Source organism: Eretmochelys imbricata, chromosome 7 (assembly GCF_965152235.1).
Source record: "Eretmochelys imbricata isolate rEreImb1 chromosome 7, rEreImb1.hap1, whole genome shotgun sequence".
In the NCBI taxonomy this organism is placed as follows: Eukaryota; Metazoa; Chordata; order Testudines; family Cheloniidae; genus Eretmochelys; species Eretmochelys imbricata.
In genome coordinates this window covers 15,729,496-15,744,312 of record NC_135578.1, presented here as the reverse complement: position 1 = coordinate 15,744,312, position 14,817 = coordinate 15,729,496, and the positions used below count along the sequence as shown (strand labels likewise).

The 14,817-nt window shown below is 39.1% G+C and overlaps 1 protein-coding gene across 1 annotated transcript in view; it reads right to left on the bottom strand.

The window, feature by feature from the left end:
* Window positions 1–3,915: 3,915 nt before the first annotated feature.
* ITPR1 (inositol 1,4,5-trisphosphate receptor type 1) overlaps window positions 3,916–14,817 on the bottom strand; it is a 233,385-nt gene continuing 222,483 nt past the window's right edge. The window contains exons 56-57 of the mRNA XM_077821751.1: window positions 12,937–13,098; window positions 3,916–5,325 (exon numbers count right to left, since the gene is read on the bottom strand). Of these exons, the coding sequence (XP_077677877.1) occupies window positions 5,239–5,325; window positions 12,937–13,098 (249 nt within the window). The 3' untranslated portion in view covers window positions 3,916–5,238. The remainder of the gene's footprint in view (window positions 5,326–12,936; window positions 13,099–14,817) is intronic.

Sequence of the window (14,817 nt, the reverse complement as noted above, 5' to 3'; positions counted from 1 at the left end):
TTTGGTATGGTGCCTCTTATACACATATCACAGTTTTAATCTTACATAACTAAGCATGTTTGAAGTGCCATTTGATTGCAGCTTTAGTATCACTTCCATACTTGACTTTCCTTTCTAAGTTTATCTCACTGTTGGTTGTGTGTCTGAAAAAAAGGGGTTTATACTCCAAGTGCTGACATGATGAGTACTGTGTATAGCAAGAGGGTTATGTGGCTAATGTTGTAGACTATGTTGGAAAGATATTTGTCACTATAGATTTTGCTTGTCATATGCAGAGATGACATGCAGATCTCCCCTTTGAAAGACTGATAGTCATTCTGAGATCCATCCACCCACAAAAACCACAAACATGCTGCTTTACTCAAGTCTTTACTTTAACCACTACTTTGTGATGCAAAACTGGTGGAGTTTTTGGTACTTTTTGTTTAAAATGAAATCTTTGTAGGGGTTTTCCAGCATCTTTGCTAGTTGCTAAAAACAAATCAGCTTTGTACTATGGCATGGGACAAGAACACAGTTCAGTTTACTTTTACACATGTTTGACATTTATTGAATTACAATATTGAGTCTGAAGAAAACTGGATAAGGTAGTTAAAAAATATCAGACTCAAAGATCTCTCACCACCCTGCAATATTTAGCACTTATTTCACCAACACAAATGTCAGCTTCACATTTGTACTATTTCTACTCTAAGAATCATCCTATCATGATTTAGTATCAGTCATATCTTTAAAAGATTAACAACATGGTTATTTCATTTGTAAATGCAAATACTTGATGTTAAGCATTAAGGCTGCACAGTTAAGCCCTTAAACGTCGGAAAATACACAAGTTAAGGTGTATACACTGCAGAGTTTAGGAAACCAGTCCCATGATGATCAACAATCTCATTTAAAAAAATAAATTCAGTGTTAGAATCTTCCAAGTTTCCATGTGTCATAGTGCTGCAGCTACTTTTAATGATCACTTTGGACATTTTTGCAGGTGATACATTTTGTGCATTAGTCTTTTTATGTACCATTTTAGGCATGTTATAAGTGTCTGCAAAAATTAAAGAATTGTTAGTAGGACCATAGAACAGAGAAAACACAAGGCAGTGTCTTCAGATGCTTTTCTTTTAAACGTAAAAGGAAAAGTACTCCAAATACGTTTCTCTTGTTCAAAAATACAATAGGCAATTTTAAAAAAACCTATTAAGTATGTGTGTAGGAGCATTTCCCAGTCTTGGAGACAAGCTGAATTGTTATGTGGAGCTATATTGTGACTTGACTGACAAAGTATCAATCAAGACTCCATTATATAACAAGGTATCCATCACACAAGTTCTATTGAGAGTCCCTGCAGTTAGCACACAGACCGTAATCCAAGTTTCTTTGTCCTGTTCTGTGCCAATTTGCTGTAAAATGATGACAAGTCTAGACAGTCTTTGTAGCAATCATAGGACCACTGCATTACAACTATATTTTCTAAACATTTTTGCATTGTCTTGATTACCATGTCACCTGCTTCATTAGTGAAGAAAATTCTCAGTCAGCAATTCAGCCATTGATGCAAAGTGAAAAATAATTGGAGATACTTCCCCTCTATAACTTTCCATTATTAGTGAAACTAGCCGATTCTTTGTTCCTCTTCAGAAGGACACATTCAGGTTAGCCACAGACAAAGTTATTTTAAGACAAATAATTATACCCCCAAACTTTAAAATATGGGAATCTCATTTTAAAAGTCCTGAGAAATGTGGTGTGCATGTACGGCTGGGAGGCAGATTAGAATTTGAGAGTTTTTAATTCTTTAACTAACTCCCCTCGGTAAGCTGCATCAAGTTACTTACTTTTCAGCTATGGAAAGTGAAGTAGAGAGATTAATACTTGCTTCTCACAGAGGTTGAGGGGAGTAGGTTCCACCTTCTTCTTGGTTTTCCCTCATTAAGTTGTTCACACCCAAACAAAATGGAACTCCTATAAAACTAGTCCAGTTATTTCTCCTATAGATTGAGTAGGGGGGAGAAGTTTATTTTTTTTATATGTTTGAAAAATACTTGGGAGGTACTTAGGAAGTCTGGTGTCATCTAATGTCCAAAATAAAATATATATAACTGCTATAGAAATATTTAAAGTTTTAAACAGCATATCCCTTCTCCCTCTCCCAATTACCTACCAGTCAATGAGATGCAAACTAAGTTGTGAGGCTCATATTATTTTACTCATTGAGGAGAAACATTAGGCTTGGCCTTATACACATCAAGAAGGAAGGCCGAGTCTCTGTCCTTTACTTCTGTACTCATGTTAGGGCTGTGGTTTGACAGTAGTAGTTTTGTTCCTGGAAGTTACCTTTTGCTGTTAAGTTATTCCACTGAGTTAAAAAATTACATGCCAACTCCACACATTTTCCAGGATTTCATATACAGGATATTGGTTCATTTCAGAGCTGTCTTTAGGAAGGTTTATCATACTGTTAGAAAAAAATTTACGAGTTAGACAATAAGAGTCTCGAATGTCTTCTAAAGTATAGACGTGTAAGAGTCTTGAAGTTGTCACTCCCCCTCTTCGATCCCAACACTGAATCCTGGACTAAATATATGATCAAACATTTTGGGTTAAAAGCATTGATGACACCTGTTTTTAGAGCTGGAGGAATTTTTCCTGATCATTTATAGTCTATGATATGCAAATAGGGCGTTAGCTCTTCTCTAGTAAGTTGCACAATCAGCTTTTGTTGGATACAAAAGATTAACAGCACATAAATGTTGCACTTAAATAAAGGTTCTCAATTTGTCTCTTTATGAAGTACAGGTAGGCATGATCTGCAAAGTTTGAATCAGGAGTCGGAATCCCCTTAAACTTGTCTGTGATTGGAGATGGGAGGTTTTTTTGGTCCGATTTCTGTTATTTATTTGTACTGTGGTAATGCGTAGAAGCCCCAGTCATTGTTATGGCCAGGATCCAGCACCACTGAAGTCAATGGAAATTTTGCCACTGACTTCAAGGAGGGACCTTTTCCCTTCTCTTTTATTCCCCCACCTGGGAGAAGTGTGAGAATAAGGAACACACGCCACAAAGAAATTCAGGAGAGGAAGACTAACTTGATTCTTTCATTGATTGACAAATATTACTGGATGGACTATCCACTAGAGCAATAAATACCAAAGTACCAAAAGACTTGGTACATACCAAGGGCTCATTTCCAAAACTAAACATTACAAGAAAATAGTTTTAGTATGACAGTGTTAATTCGGGGGGGAGGAGGGGGGCGGAGAAGGGAGAACGACAGGCAGAAAGTAAAACAAAGCTGTTGGCATACTTGAGAAATTAAAAAAATTCAAGTTATAAAAATATTTCTGGTCACAGTGGTATTAATCAGGATTCCCCCCCACCCTGTTCATTGCAAATTATCTGACATTTCATTCTGATCTTGAGCAGTGGTTCCTACCCTTTGCAGACAATTGTACCTTTTTACCACATTAAGAACCTATTAACTGTACCACAGCTAGTTCCTGCTGCCTCCCAGTCAAGTGTGTGCACTCTGATCTGTAGTGATCGCTCTTGAGAGTGCAGTGCTTGGGTTTGGAGTGTGTTTTAGCTCTGTTGCAGGTTTCAGCTTGCACGGGGTGGGCAGAACAATTGGTGGGACATCGGCTCCCTATCCTTGCTCTGATGAAGAGCCTCTGAGCTAAGGTATCGATCATAAAAGCTTGAGAACCATCCCTAGAGAGATTTATAGAACACTGTAGTTTCCACTGTCAAAGGTCAATTATTTGCTCTGTTAATAAAAGATCACCCCCTCAATGGCTCATTTCAGCATTCTAAGAAAATCCTTGCCTTTTAAAGTATTCTAGCTACTCAGTCATGTGGTTTTCAAGTAGAGGAAGGTTAGCCTAATAAAAGGAACATGGATTAGGACAGCAGGTAAAACGAATACAATTTCATGGGAAGGGAACAAACTAACAGCAGTCTGTCAACTGTACAGTATTATTCTGCATCATTTATTTAAATACTTCTGTTTATGCATTTACAAACTTTCGTAGCTCTCCATCCATAACTCTGCTGGGTTTTTTTAGACACTATTGCAGAGTAATTTTAGCTATTGTAAAATGAGGTCCATGTACAAAACTAGGTGACAGATATAAAAAAAGAGGTTCCTTTCATATTTTTCATACCAGGAACAAAAGTGACCAAATGGAGGGAAAACACAAACTCAACCCCAAAGAAGAGTCTCTTTCATAAGTACTACCTACGTCAGTGCTCAACTACAAGTCCTAAAATAGGATAGTTCATACTTTAATGGTGCAATGCATGTCTGTTAAAACTCCTGGCTGAGAATGTGCATCTGTAATGAACAAACAAAAGAAGAAAAGGCTACATGGGGAATGTTAAGTTCAGAAACCATCTAAATGGTATGGCACAAAACTCTAAGAAATTACACTGATTCACTAGCAGTGTATTTTCATCCCAAACTTAATTTTGCATAAAAAGTTCCCTTTAAGAAATCTGTTGAATTCTTCAAAAACTAACATTTGAGCTTCTGTGGTCTCTTATATTTAAGAAATAATCATTTGAAACACACCTCAATCTGGAGGCTTCCAAAGAATATTTAAGAACCAAATTTTCTTTTTTTTAAATGTATACCAATTTAACAGCTCAGATTCCCAATGTTAACCCTAGGAGGAAGAGGCAGCCAGATATGGCATTTCAGGATATTTACACGCATGGTACAAAAATGCCCAGGGGTATGAAACACCAGGAACACAGTTTGGCAGCACCCTCATTTACACCTGTAATTTTGAACTATTTATTACATTGTACTAACACACCAGATTCAAAGATGTGTACTCCCTTTAGGATGTTTAGGAGTTACCAGTATATTGTGATTGCATATTTAATATTGCACAATTGTATAAAAACATAAATACTAGCTATTCTAGTTTTTAAATACAAAATACAAGTCACATACTTTTTAGTCAATCCTTTTCAAGTGCAATTCAAGGGGTCTCTATGGTCCTTCCAATAAAAGGCAATTTTCATACTTTTGGCACAAGTATAACCCCCAATCACATGCCAACAAGATCTAATTACAATACATATGCCCAGATTTTTATAGTAGCAGTCATATACATACATATAAAAACAGGGTATTTACAAATGAACTAATCATACATAGAAGCAGCCTTAGTGGTTGAATCTGAACTCTTGTTTAGCGTTATTCATGTTGTTTTGAGAGGGATATGCGACCCTTTTGATTTATGCTGGTTGCTGTGGGTTCACATTCACGGGAGGAGGATGTCCTAGGAGACCAATACGCTGTTTCTGCTTCCTCTGTTCTGTCATCTGGAAAATTAAAAAGTTTGCTCATTAGACCGAGACACTTCCTGTACGTCAGCTCACAGAATGAACTATCGCTGTATTTGTGGTTAGGGTTTATTCTGAAACCCACTTTCTACAAATAATGCACTTCCGGCTGCTAAACATGAATAGATTAAAAAGGTCAATCATATCCCCTGTTTTGTGAACCCAGCAGGGATATCTGTGAACCTGCTCATGTGACTAAGTATTCAGAGATGACGGATGCTGTTTTGCAAAAAAATGGTCTGTGAAGGGCCACATTACTGGCATGAAATTAACCTAGATGATAGCTTTCAAAAACTTCCTGTGTTGATAATTCTCTGTAGACTTCCCACTATTTCCACAACCTATTTGGGGAAAGTAGGGGTACTGTGTGTTGGGAGACTTCATCTCAGTCTGAAAATATCAACTGTTTGTAGAAATTCACTCTTGGGTCACAAGAATGCAAACATTCCTCCTGATTTGCCAAAGCTGAGATAGGAGGCAATAATGCAAAATAAGGGACACAGGAGCAAAACTACATATTTTTCCACAAAACATTTTCTGTAACCTCAGTCCCAAAATTCTGGATGTTTGCCAATAATAATTTACATCAAATGTAATACCACCACCAAATTTGAGAGGGAAGAAGGTATACGAGCTAAAGAGAGTGACACTCCTAATAGAGAAGCATATCCCTTCATTATTGTGATCCAGAGCACAACAAAGCAGCCATCATCCATGTTTCTTTGCGTTCAAGCCTTCCCAACACCTTGTTAGAAATCTGCTAAGGTCTGAAAGCCTGAGACAACCAACACACCAGTTTAATCAGTAACACTGGCATTTCTGTGGTCCCGATCATCCTAGTATATGAGCATTTCATGAACATTAATGAATTGGTCCTCACATCACCCCTGAAGAAGGTAAGTATCTCCATTCTACAGAAACTGACGCAGAAGGAGATATAGGGTGTGTTTACACTGCAATTAAAAACCCACAGCTCGCTGTGTCAGCTGACTTGGGCTTGCAGGATTCGGGTTCAGGCCGAACATCTACACTGCAATTACACAGACCCCTTGGCCTGAGCCCTGCGAGCCTGAGTCAGCTGACACAGGCCAGCCGTCGATTTTTAACTGCAGTGTAGACATACTCATAGGGCCTGATTTTCATAGGGTCTGAAGAGCAGGCCTGAAGTGACTGACCCGAAGTCACGCAGGAAATCTTTGGCAGGGAGTAGAACTCAGGCTCCCTAACTCCAGCCTAACACCAAATGATTCTTCCTTGGATAACATGGGTACTGTTCAGCCTCCATCACATTACCATCACAATGGCTGCAAATTCCAAGACTTACATAAAAGTGCTGAGACCCAACCTTCTTACTGCTCATCCCCCATGGCATTACTTGATCAACACACAAAAGGACCACAATCTTGTTCCATTTTTATTTCTTCTTCCCCTGGACTGAGCATCCTGAGACTTAATAAAAATAAATGGAGCCAGGCTACCATGCATCTGTCAAGATACTTAGAGTTTTTTAATCAATACTCCTTCCGTTCTGTTTTAGGAGTTACTTTAATATAATAAACATTTACATTGAATAGCAAGTTGTAAGAAACCAGTCTCTAGATATTGTTCCCACTCTACCAAAATTTAGCATCCAAACCAGATACAGCTTATACAATAATTTTTCATTAAAAAGTTGAGCTACAATGTGAATTTCCACCATTTTTCATATCATATGAATTGTTATTGGCCCTTGTTTTGGCTTGGAATTCATTTGAACCAAATAGTGCTTTTTCTATCATGTCTATATTCATGCAGGTTACTAATCTGTGTAATTGTTCGTTTTTGGGACATTTCACTCCAAATACTGACTAATATAATTGATAGGGACAGTAAATCAATGCCAAGATAACAGATAGCCTGTTTGCATTTTCAGCTCTCTACCAGTAAACACACTTGAGCAGATTTACATAAAATCTATACGTTGAGAGACCGAATAAATTCTCCCTTTCTAAGGTCAGGCATTGAATAATTAAAGTATGGAGTTTGCCATGGCAAGATGACTCAACCAGACTGGACTGCCGTGAACAATCTTCAGAATTATCCTTTTGCTACTACCTTTCATTAGAGGACTGAAAAGTATTTTAAACACCATTAATTAATCTAATCACCTCTCTGATGTACATATCTGTAAATATGCTCCTTTAACCAATAGGTAAAGGTCACAATCTAACTTTCATAGAAGGAGACTGTTTCAAATGGAGCTGAATCAGGCTGTGTCTTTCTCAAAGTCACACCAAAGGAGTGGAGCAGCACTCAGATCCTAGCTCAGTTCCCCTACTCTAACCCTTAGATTTCCTAATGCTATATGGGGTTTGAAGTGTGTGTTATTTTTTAAAATATAATTAACTACTTAATACAAACAGAGAAAACCTATTTGTAGGTTTTATTTCCATTATTCTATTATTTCCACTGGACAAATTAATAAAACATATGCTTTCAGAGGGGACAAGGTTGTGAGTAGCAATTGGATTCAAACAATTAGATATGAAGGAGGCACGCAAAATGGTAGAAGAATGAGGGAAGGACAGTAGTTAAACAGAATGCTAAATTTTGATACAAGTTTAGTTAACAGGAGGAATTAATTTTTTTTTAAGGAAAGCATAAGCTGACTAAATGCAAGTTGAAAACAAAATGAAACCTAGATGCAGAATCACATTGTTCTAGTATGGCGTTTGGAAGCGTCAAAGACCCCATGGAGCAATTTTTGTCTTGATCTGGAGAGTGAGTTACTTAACTGGAGAGGGAGTTACTTTTGTAACTTGTTGCTTTAATGCCTTTTGCAAGTGCTTCATACTCATTTACAGTAATGAATTAAAAATGGTCAGATTTTCAGTAGTTCCTGGTGCATTTTTATTTTATTTTAAAGGCATTTTCAAAGTGGACACTCAGAATTTCAGTTTTAAATGACACTTACAATCCCCAGAAACTTGTAGGATCAGTCAGATCACAAAGCAAACAAATGAAAGATTTGCCCTTTATTTGATTCAGAACAATCCCTGAGCTAGCTCCTCTTCCTGGAGACAGTTCTTCCTAATATGATGGAGAGATGTACTAGTTTTGTCTCATAATTGGAGCATCCTGCAACTTAAGCAGGGTTATCTCAGTGACAGTACTTAGGGGAATTCCTAAGAGCTATCACATTAATGAAGCTGGTTTCCTCTTCTGCCTTTGCAGTGAAGTAGCTATCTAAAAGCTCATTTTCACAAAGAACAAGGGAAGGTTCTTTGTGCTTGGGCAGTAGAAAGTTGCAAGCTTTAGAAATAAATACATCTGGGGCATGATCCAAGGCCTGATTGAAATTGATGGAAAGAATCCCATTGACTGCAGTGGATATGAGTCAGACCCTCTAACAGGAAGACCTACGTCACATGTTTAAGATAACTGTTTCCAGGCAAAGTGGCACGACAGCGACCCAATGAGTATATTAAGGCATAGATAAGAGAGGATTTGGTTTGGAGAGAAACATTATGGAAAGTAGCAAAATTCTGGAGCTCCAGACAAGATAACTGCAGTTATAGAAAGAAAAGGAGTACCAGTGGCACCTTAGAGACTAACCAATTTGAGCATAAACTTTTGTGAGCTACAGCTCACTTCATCGGATGTTATTTACAGAAGTTATTTATGAGGGCTTCTGCAGTGCCATAAGAACTGGTGAAAAACTAAGCAACTCAGTCAAGTCAAAGTGTGGCGTAAGACCAGGGGGCACGGAATCACCATCACTTTTCATCATGTTCTGAAACTGGACACTAAATGTCAGACGAGTGGGAGGGCTGGAGATTGGATGATCTAGAGTTAAATTTGTAAACCTATGCAGATGATGTTGTGCAACTGGCAGACACATTTGAACGGATAATATTCTTTGCTACCTTGAAAAACTGTTGCAGTCGACTTGGACTTACAATAAATACTCGTATGAAAAAGTGATTGCATCTTGGAAAAGGGATAATAGATGAAGTTTCGATAGAACAAGTAGAATCTTATGTGTATCTAGGAAGTCTGATCAGTGCCAATGGTTCCATCAAGCACGAGGTTAAAAGGAGATGTGACTTAGCCACAAAATTATTGACTGATGAAAATATATATTTGGCACAAAGTGAAAATTGATTAGATTACTGTACTACAAGTATTACTGTATGGTAATACTGTGACAAAGCGAGGCTGTTCTTAATGTTTCCTCTGAATATTGTGGGGGTGCCTCAGTTTCCCCTATCCAGTTCTTAAGTATCTAGGTGGTGGGATAAGGGTGTATGATCGTTGCAGAGCCCTAAAGGGCAGGTGTGTGCAGGGGTCTGGACACAGACAATGGCCAACACCCTGTTTCCTGGCAACTGATGGCCTGGCCCTTCCCCTCTGCAAGGTGAGAGCTAAAGGGTTGAAGACAAAGAGATCAGGTGACCTCCTGGCCCGGGAAAGGGACAAAGCCCAGAGGAGGAGGGGCTGGAGAGAGTTTCAGTTTGGGGCTGACTGGGGACATGGAGTGAAGTGCAGATGTGGTTGTCTAGCTAACTGCCCCCCAAAATGGACCCGGCTGAGGGGTCCTGTTCTCTGCACCTACAAGCTCTGTTTTAGATCATGTTCCTGTCATCTAATAAACCTTCTGTTTCACTGGCTGGCTGAGAGTCATGTCTGACTGTGAAGTTGGGGTGCAGGACCCTCTGGCTTCCCCAGGAGCCTGCCTGGGCGGACTCGCTGTGGGAAGCGCACAGAAGGGCAGAGGATGCTGAATGCTCCGAGGTCAGACCCAGGAAGGTGGAAGTTGTGTGAGCTGTCTCCTTAAGACAGTTTGCTCACAGAAAGGAGACTTCCCCCGAGTCCTGACTGGCTTCGTAGGGAGCAGTTCCAGAGCATTGCCCGGGGACTCCGTGACAAATACATTCAAAAGCATCTGGCAGTCTGGATTTGGCCCAGGTCCACCTATTGACTACCCCTGCATTAACCTGACTGATTCTCACCATCAGAAGAGCAGAGCACGTAGTGGAAAAAAAGGACAGTGAGCATCTCAGCCAATACTCTCTTGCAAAGACTAACTACTTTATCAATAAAAAGAAAAGGAGTACTTGTGGCACCTTAGAGACTAACCAATTTATCTGAGCATAAGCTTTCGTGAGCTACACGAAAGCTTATGCTCAGATAAACTGGTTAGTCTCTAAGGTGCCACAAGTACTCCTTTTCTTTTTGAGAATACAGACTAACATGGCTGTTACTCTGAAACCTACTTTATCAATGTAAATTTCCTATCCAGAAAATGCACTCCTGAGAGTAGATTCCTTGGCTGGGTTTTCCTATCCTGCTTGCACAGTGTACTGTTCTGAAACTGCAAAGCAAGTGTATAATAAAATAGTTCAGTTAAAAACCAGCAACATTTTAATTCACTTCATACTCTGTGCTCAGTTACACATATTTTTCCTAGCCAGCCTGCTGGCAAGATTATGTCCCATGCACCATAAAACCTTCAGCTGTAACTCTAACAGCAGTACATGGAGATCTGAACAACAGGAATTTTGCCAGTTAGGAAGCATGGTGCAAATTATAGATTTGTGCCAGACAGGTAGTATTTGTCTTTAGTGAACTATTATCTCCTGACAGATAACAGTCTGTTTCTACTATAGATTAAGTTTGGATTGTAATAGTGGCTACCTGCAGCATGGTGCATCTCATTTAATTCAAAGTGGAACTAATCCCAGTTTAAAATGGGAATTACAATAATAGAAACACCCCTAGGAAGAGGCTCAGTGGCAACAACCAATCAGTTTAGAGAAAGTTGTCAACCATTTTACAGTAGGAAAAATCAAACGTTGAAGAGATAATGAGCCAAATTCAGTGACTACTTGTGGCCTGTACAACTCCATCAACTGCTCTGGGATTCCATGATGTGCAAGTTAGCAAAGAATTTTACCCAATGCCTACATCTATAAACTCAATTAATTAAGGTGTCGGTGTGTTCTTCTGGTTCAGGTTATTGTTCAAAGCTGTATAACTAGTAATTCTGTGCGATATAAAATTTCAGACAAGCCACAGCATTTCTCCCTTTATCTTCAGTTGGACACTTCAAGCACAAAATGGAAAAGGGTTTTGGCACTTGAGCTTTCTTGGGGAGGCCCATCTCTGAGATGAATACGGTCCAAAAGAACCTGCCCCAAGCTGCTTCCGCTGTTAATAGCAAATAGTAAAGAAGCACCTATGATTGAACCGTATTGATCTCCTGACAGCAGTGGCTCCAGGTGGTATCCCCACAAAACATGGATTTTTGCCATGTGGGCCAAGATTTCCCATTTGTAGGCCGACAGGAAGTATTGTGTAAAAAGGGAAGAGACATGGTCTAAATAACTATTTAAAGGGTTCTTTGAGGGTCTGTGTCCATTTAAACAGAGGAAAATGGGAACAGAGAACCAAGAACTGTGTTGCTTGGGACACTCCTTCAGTTTTTCTTCACAGGGATGTTGCTGTTGAAAACTGAATAAAAGCAATTTCAGGGCAATATTCACCGGTACAGGGTAAATTACCAGACTCCCTTTTTGGATGCCTGTGGTTAAGTGCTGGAGCTGCCTTCTTTGCTGTCACACATGTATGGATGATGTAGCCACAAGTAACTCGAGTATGTAACAATAAGAGAGTGGTCACTAGGTTGCATAAGAGTTTGCGCATATTTCTGCATATTTTGGGATTTAGCAGTGTACAGACTTCCAGCAAAACACACACATACGAAGACCAGAATACAATAAAATTCACTAGAGTAAAAATTTCATGAAGGGTAACTTTTTATACAACTTGCATTTCACCTTGGGATGTCATCCATAATAAAATATTCATAGTTTGCCAGGCCACACAGTCACAGAAAAGAGATTTCTAAAAGAAATCTATCCTTAAATGTTTAAGAACCATTGCAATAACTATGTAAAGGAAGGATCTAGAACAAAAGTTAACATTCAAATCCTTGAGTTCTCACTCTAATGTTATTGTCAATTAGAAGTCAGTGTATTACAACCAAGTCTGCTGAGTAACACTGACCCATAACTGAAGTTGCAGTTGGTAATCTTTACTATACAAGGCAATAGGCAGTGTCATACAAGATATTTTCATGATTTAGGGGGATTACTCTATACTCTCAGGGTAAGAAATCATTATATACACAGCTCACAATAGGAATTTGATTTGGTTTTTAGAACAAGTTTTACTTTTTAAAAGATGGGTAAATTGGAAAATGTTCAGTTCTGTTAGAACTGGACAGTTCGGTTGGCTGTATGACTGGAATTTGGATTAGAGATTCTTCTAAACTTGTGAATTTGTTGTGGCAGCAGTGAACAAGGAGTTCTGCACATTGTTTGTATAGTCAGTTAAATTGTAAACATCCAATTCCCAATACAGATCAATCCAGATTTTACAAAACTCTTTAATCCAAAATGCCTTTCTATCCCCAGCTTTACAGCAAGTGATTGCAAATTCCCCTAATTTTCCAAATGTTCGGGGAGGTTCCAGTACTCTCCATCCAATTGAAGTGTATCAGTAGCTAATCCCCCTCACTGCAACTGTGTTTTGCTAGAACTTCCTTACCTGATCTTTAAGCTCTGACAGCTGGCCAGAGAGGTTGGTTACCAGCTTCATGGTAGATTCTAGCTTTTCCTGCAAGTTCCTGAGTTCATTCTGTTCTCCTTCAGAATCGCTGCTTACAAGGGACATGGCGCGCATCCTAGGGAACCAATCAAGGTTTCTTTCCTGGAATTCAGACACAAGGACATGATTATTGCTAGACAAGGACAAAACTGTGCGTGCAGCTGTGTGCGCGCAAATCTTCAGCACACGACGATATTATTCAGTCACAAGCTCTCAATAGTTCAAACTTTCAGTTTTATTTGCACCCTGTTGGGAGATTTCTCGAACTGCCTCACCACAGAATTTCATCACTGGAGAGACAGGACAGCACTGCAGAGTAAGAGGGATAAAGGTTTTGTAGCCTACGTTTCTCCTTTCCTGCCAATGTACTCCTTCAGCCTTAAGAACAGGTATATTCCACCATAACATATGAGTCCTCTACTACGAACTGGCCATAGTTAATACTTGAAGATGCATTAACCAGTGTTAGAAATCAGCAGTCAGAATTCTGGAGCTTACTGCCATCCAGCCTCCTATCCACAGATATACAGGGGTTCTTCCTTGAACTGCTATAACTGAGATCTAAACTGGCTGCTTAATCCAAACCTGCTTCACAAGGGAAAAAATAAAGAATTTAAATAGTGCTTTGCAAAGACATCCATAGCAATCCCATTGGCTTCCTTATTGCTACAGTCTCCCATTATGAGACACACCTTTTCAAAGCACATAGTCAAGATGAACATGCTAGATGTGCCCTTGAACAGTCATGTTTGAGAATTAGGGCTGTGGAAAATTTTGTCAAAACTATTTATTTGACAGGAAAAAAATTACTTATCACAAAGTGCTTGCTTTCTGGAGAAATTTTTTTCTAGTGAAAACACCCAAATACTGCCCCAGCTGAAAATCAAAAAATGTTGGTTGAAATTTTTTGCGGTATAAGCAATTACTCTAGTTGCAATGGGGGTGTAAATTGATAATTAGGGAACAGGGAAGTGGTCTGCGGGATCACAAATAGGTAGAAAAACCGATCCAAGAGACACACACAGGATGAGAGAGTTGCCAACTCTCACGATTTTATCAAAAGTCTTGTGATATTTGGTGGTTTTCTTAAAGCCCCAACTCCTGGAGACAAGTAAACAGCACAAGAATTTCAGGTTTCATTCACCAAAATAATAATAATAATAAAAAAAATCTCTAGCCCTCATAGTTGTGGAGAAGGCCTGAAAACGTGACCTCCAGGCATCCTAATCGATCACTCAGAAAACAGGCAGCAAATAAAAAGAATCCAAAATATATCATTTTTGGAAGATATCTTGAGTTTGGGGGATATGGCATTTTAACAACTTGGGGTTGACGGTACTGGTATTATGGTGGTTCAGAGCTGCCACTGGCCTGCTGGGTGACCTTGGGCAAGTCACATCACCTCTGTGCCTCAGTTTCCCCTCAACGGTAAAAGGGGATAATGCTATTGATTCCATTTGTACAGTGTTTTGAGATTTGTGGAGAAGAGCACTCTATACGAGCTGGGTACTATTAGTAATTATTATGAAAAAGTTTAAAAATCTCTGCTAAGGGTTAACAGGCTGTGTAGGAATTTTGTTTATGGAGGTATTTTTACCACAAGACGGTATGTACCGCATGTTGCCAATCAATTTTAGATAGCTTAATCACTTCACTACTGCTTCATTATACACGGCTGGTATGTCTGGCCAACACTCAAAGTTTATCTGGTAACATCCAGCTGTAACTGAACCGAAATGCCCAGTCAAATAACAAGTCTGGCTGAAGGGGTGGGCAGGTATCAAGCAGGGAAGGATTAAAGGGACAAAATAATGCAGTAAA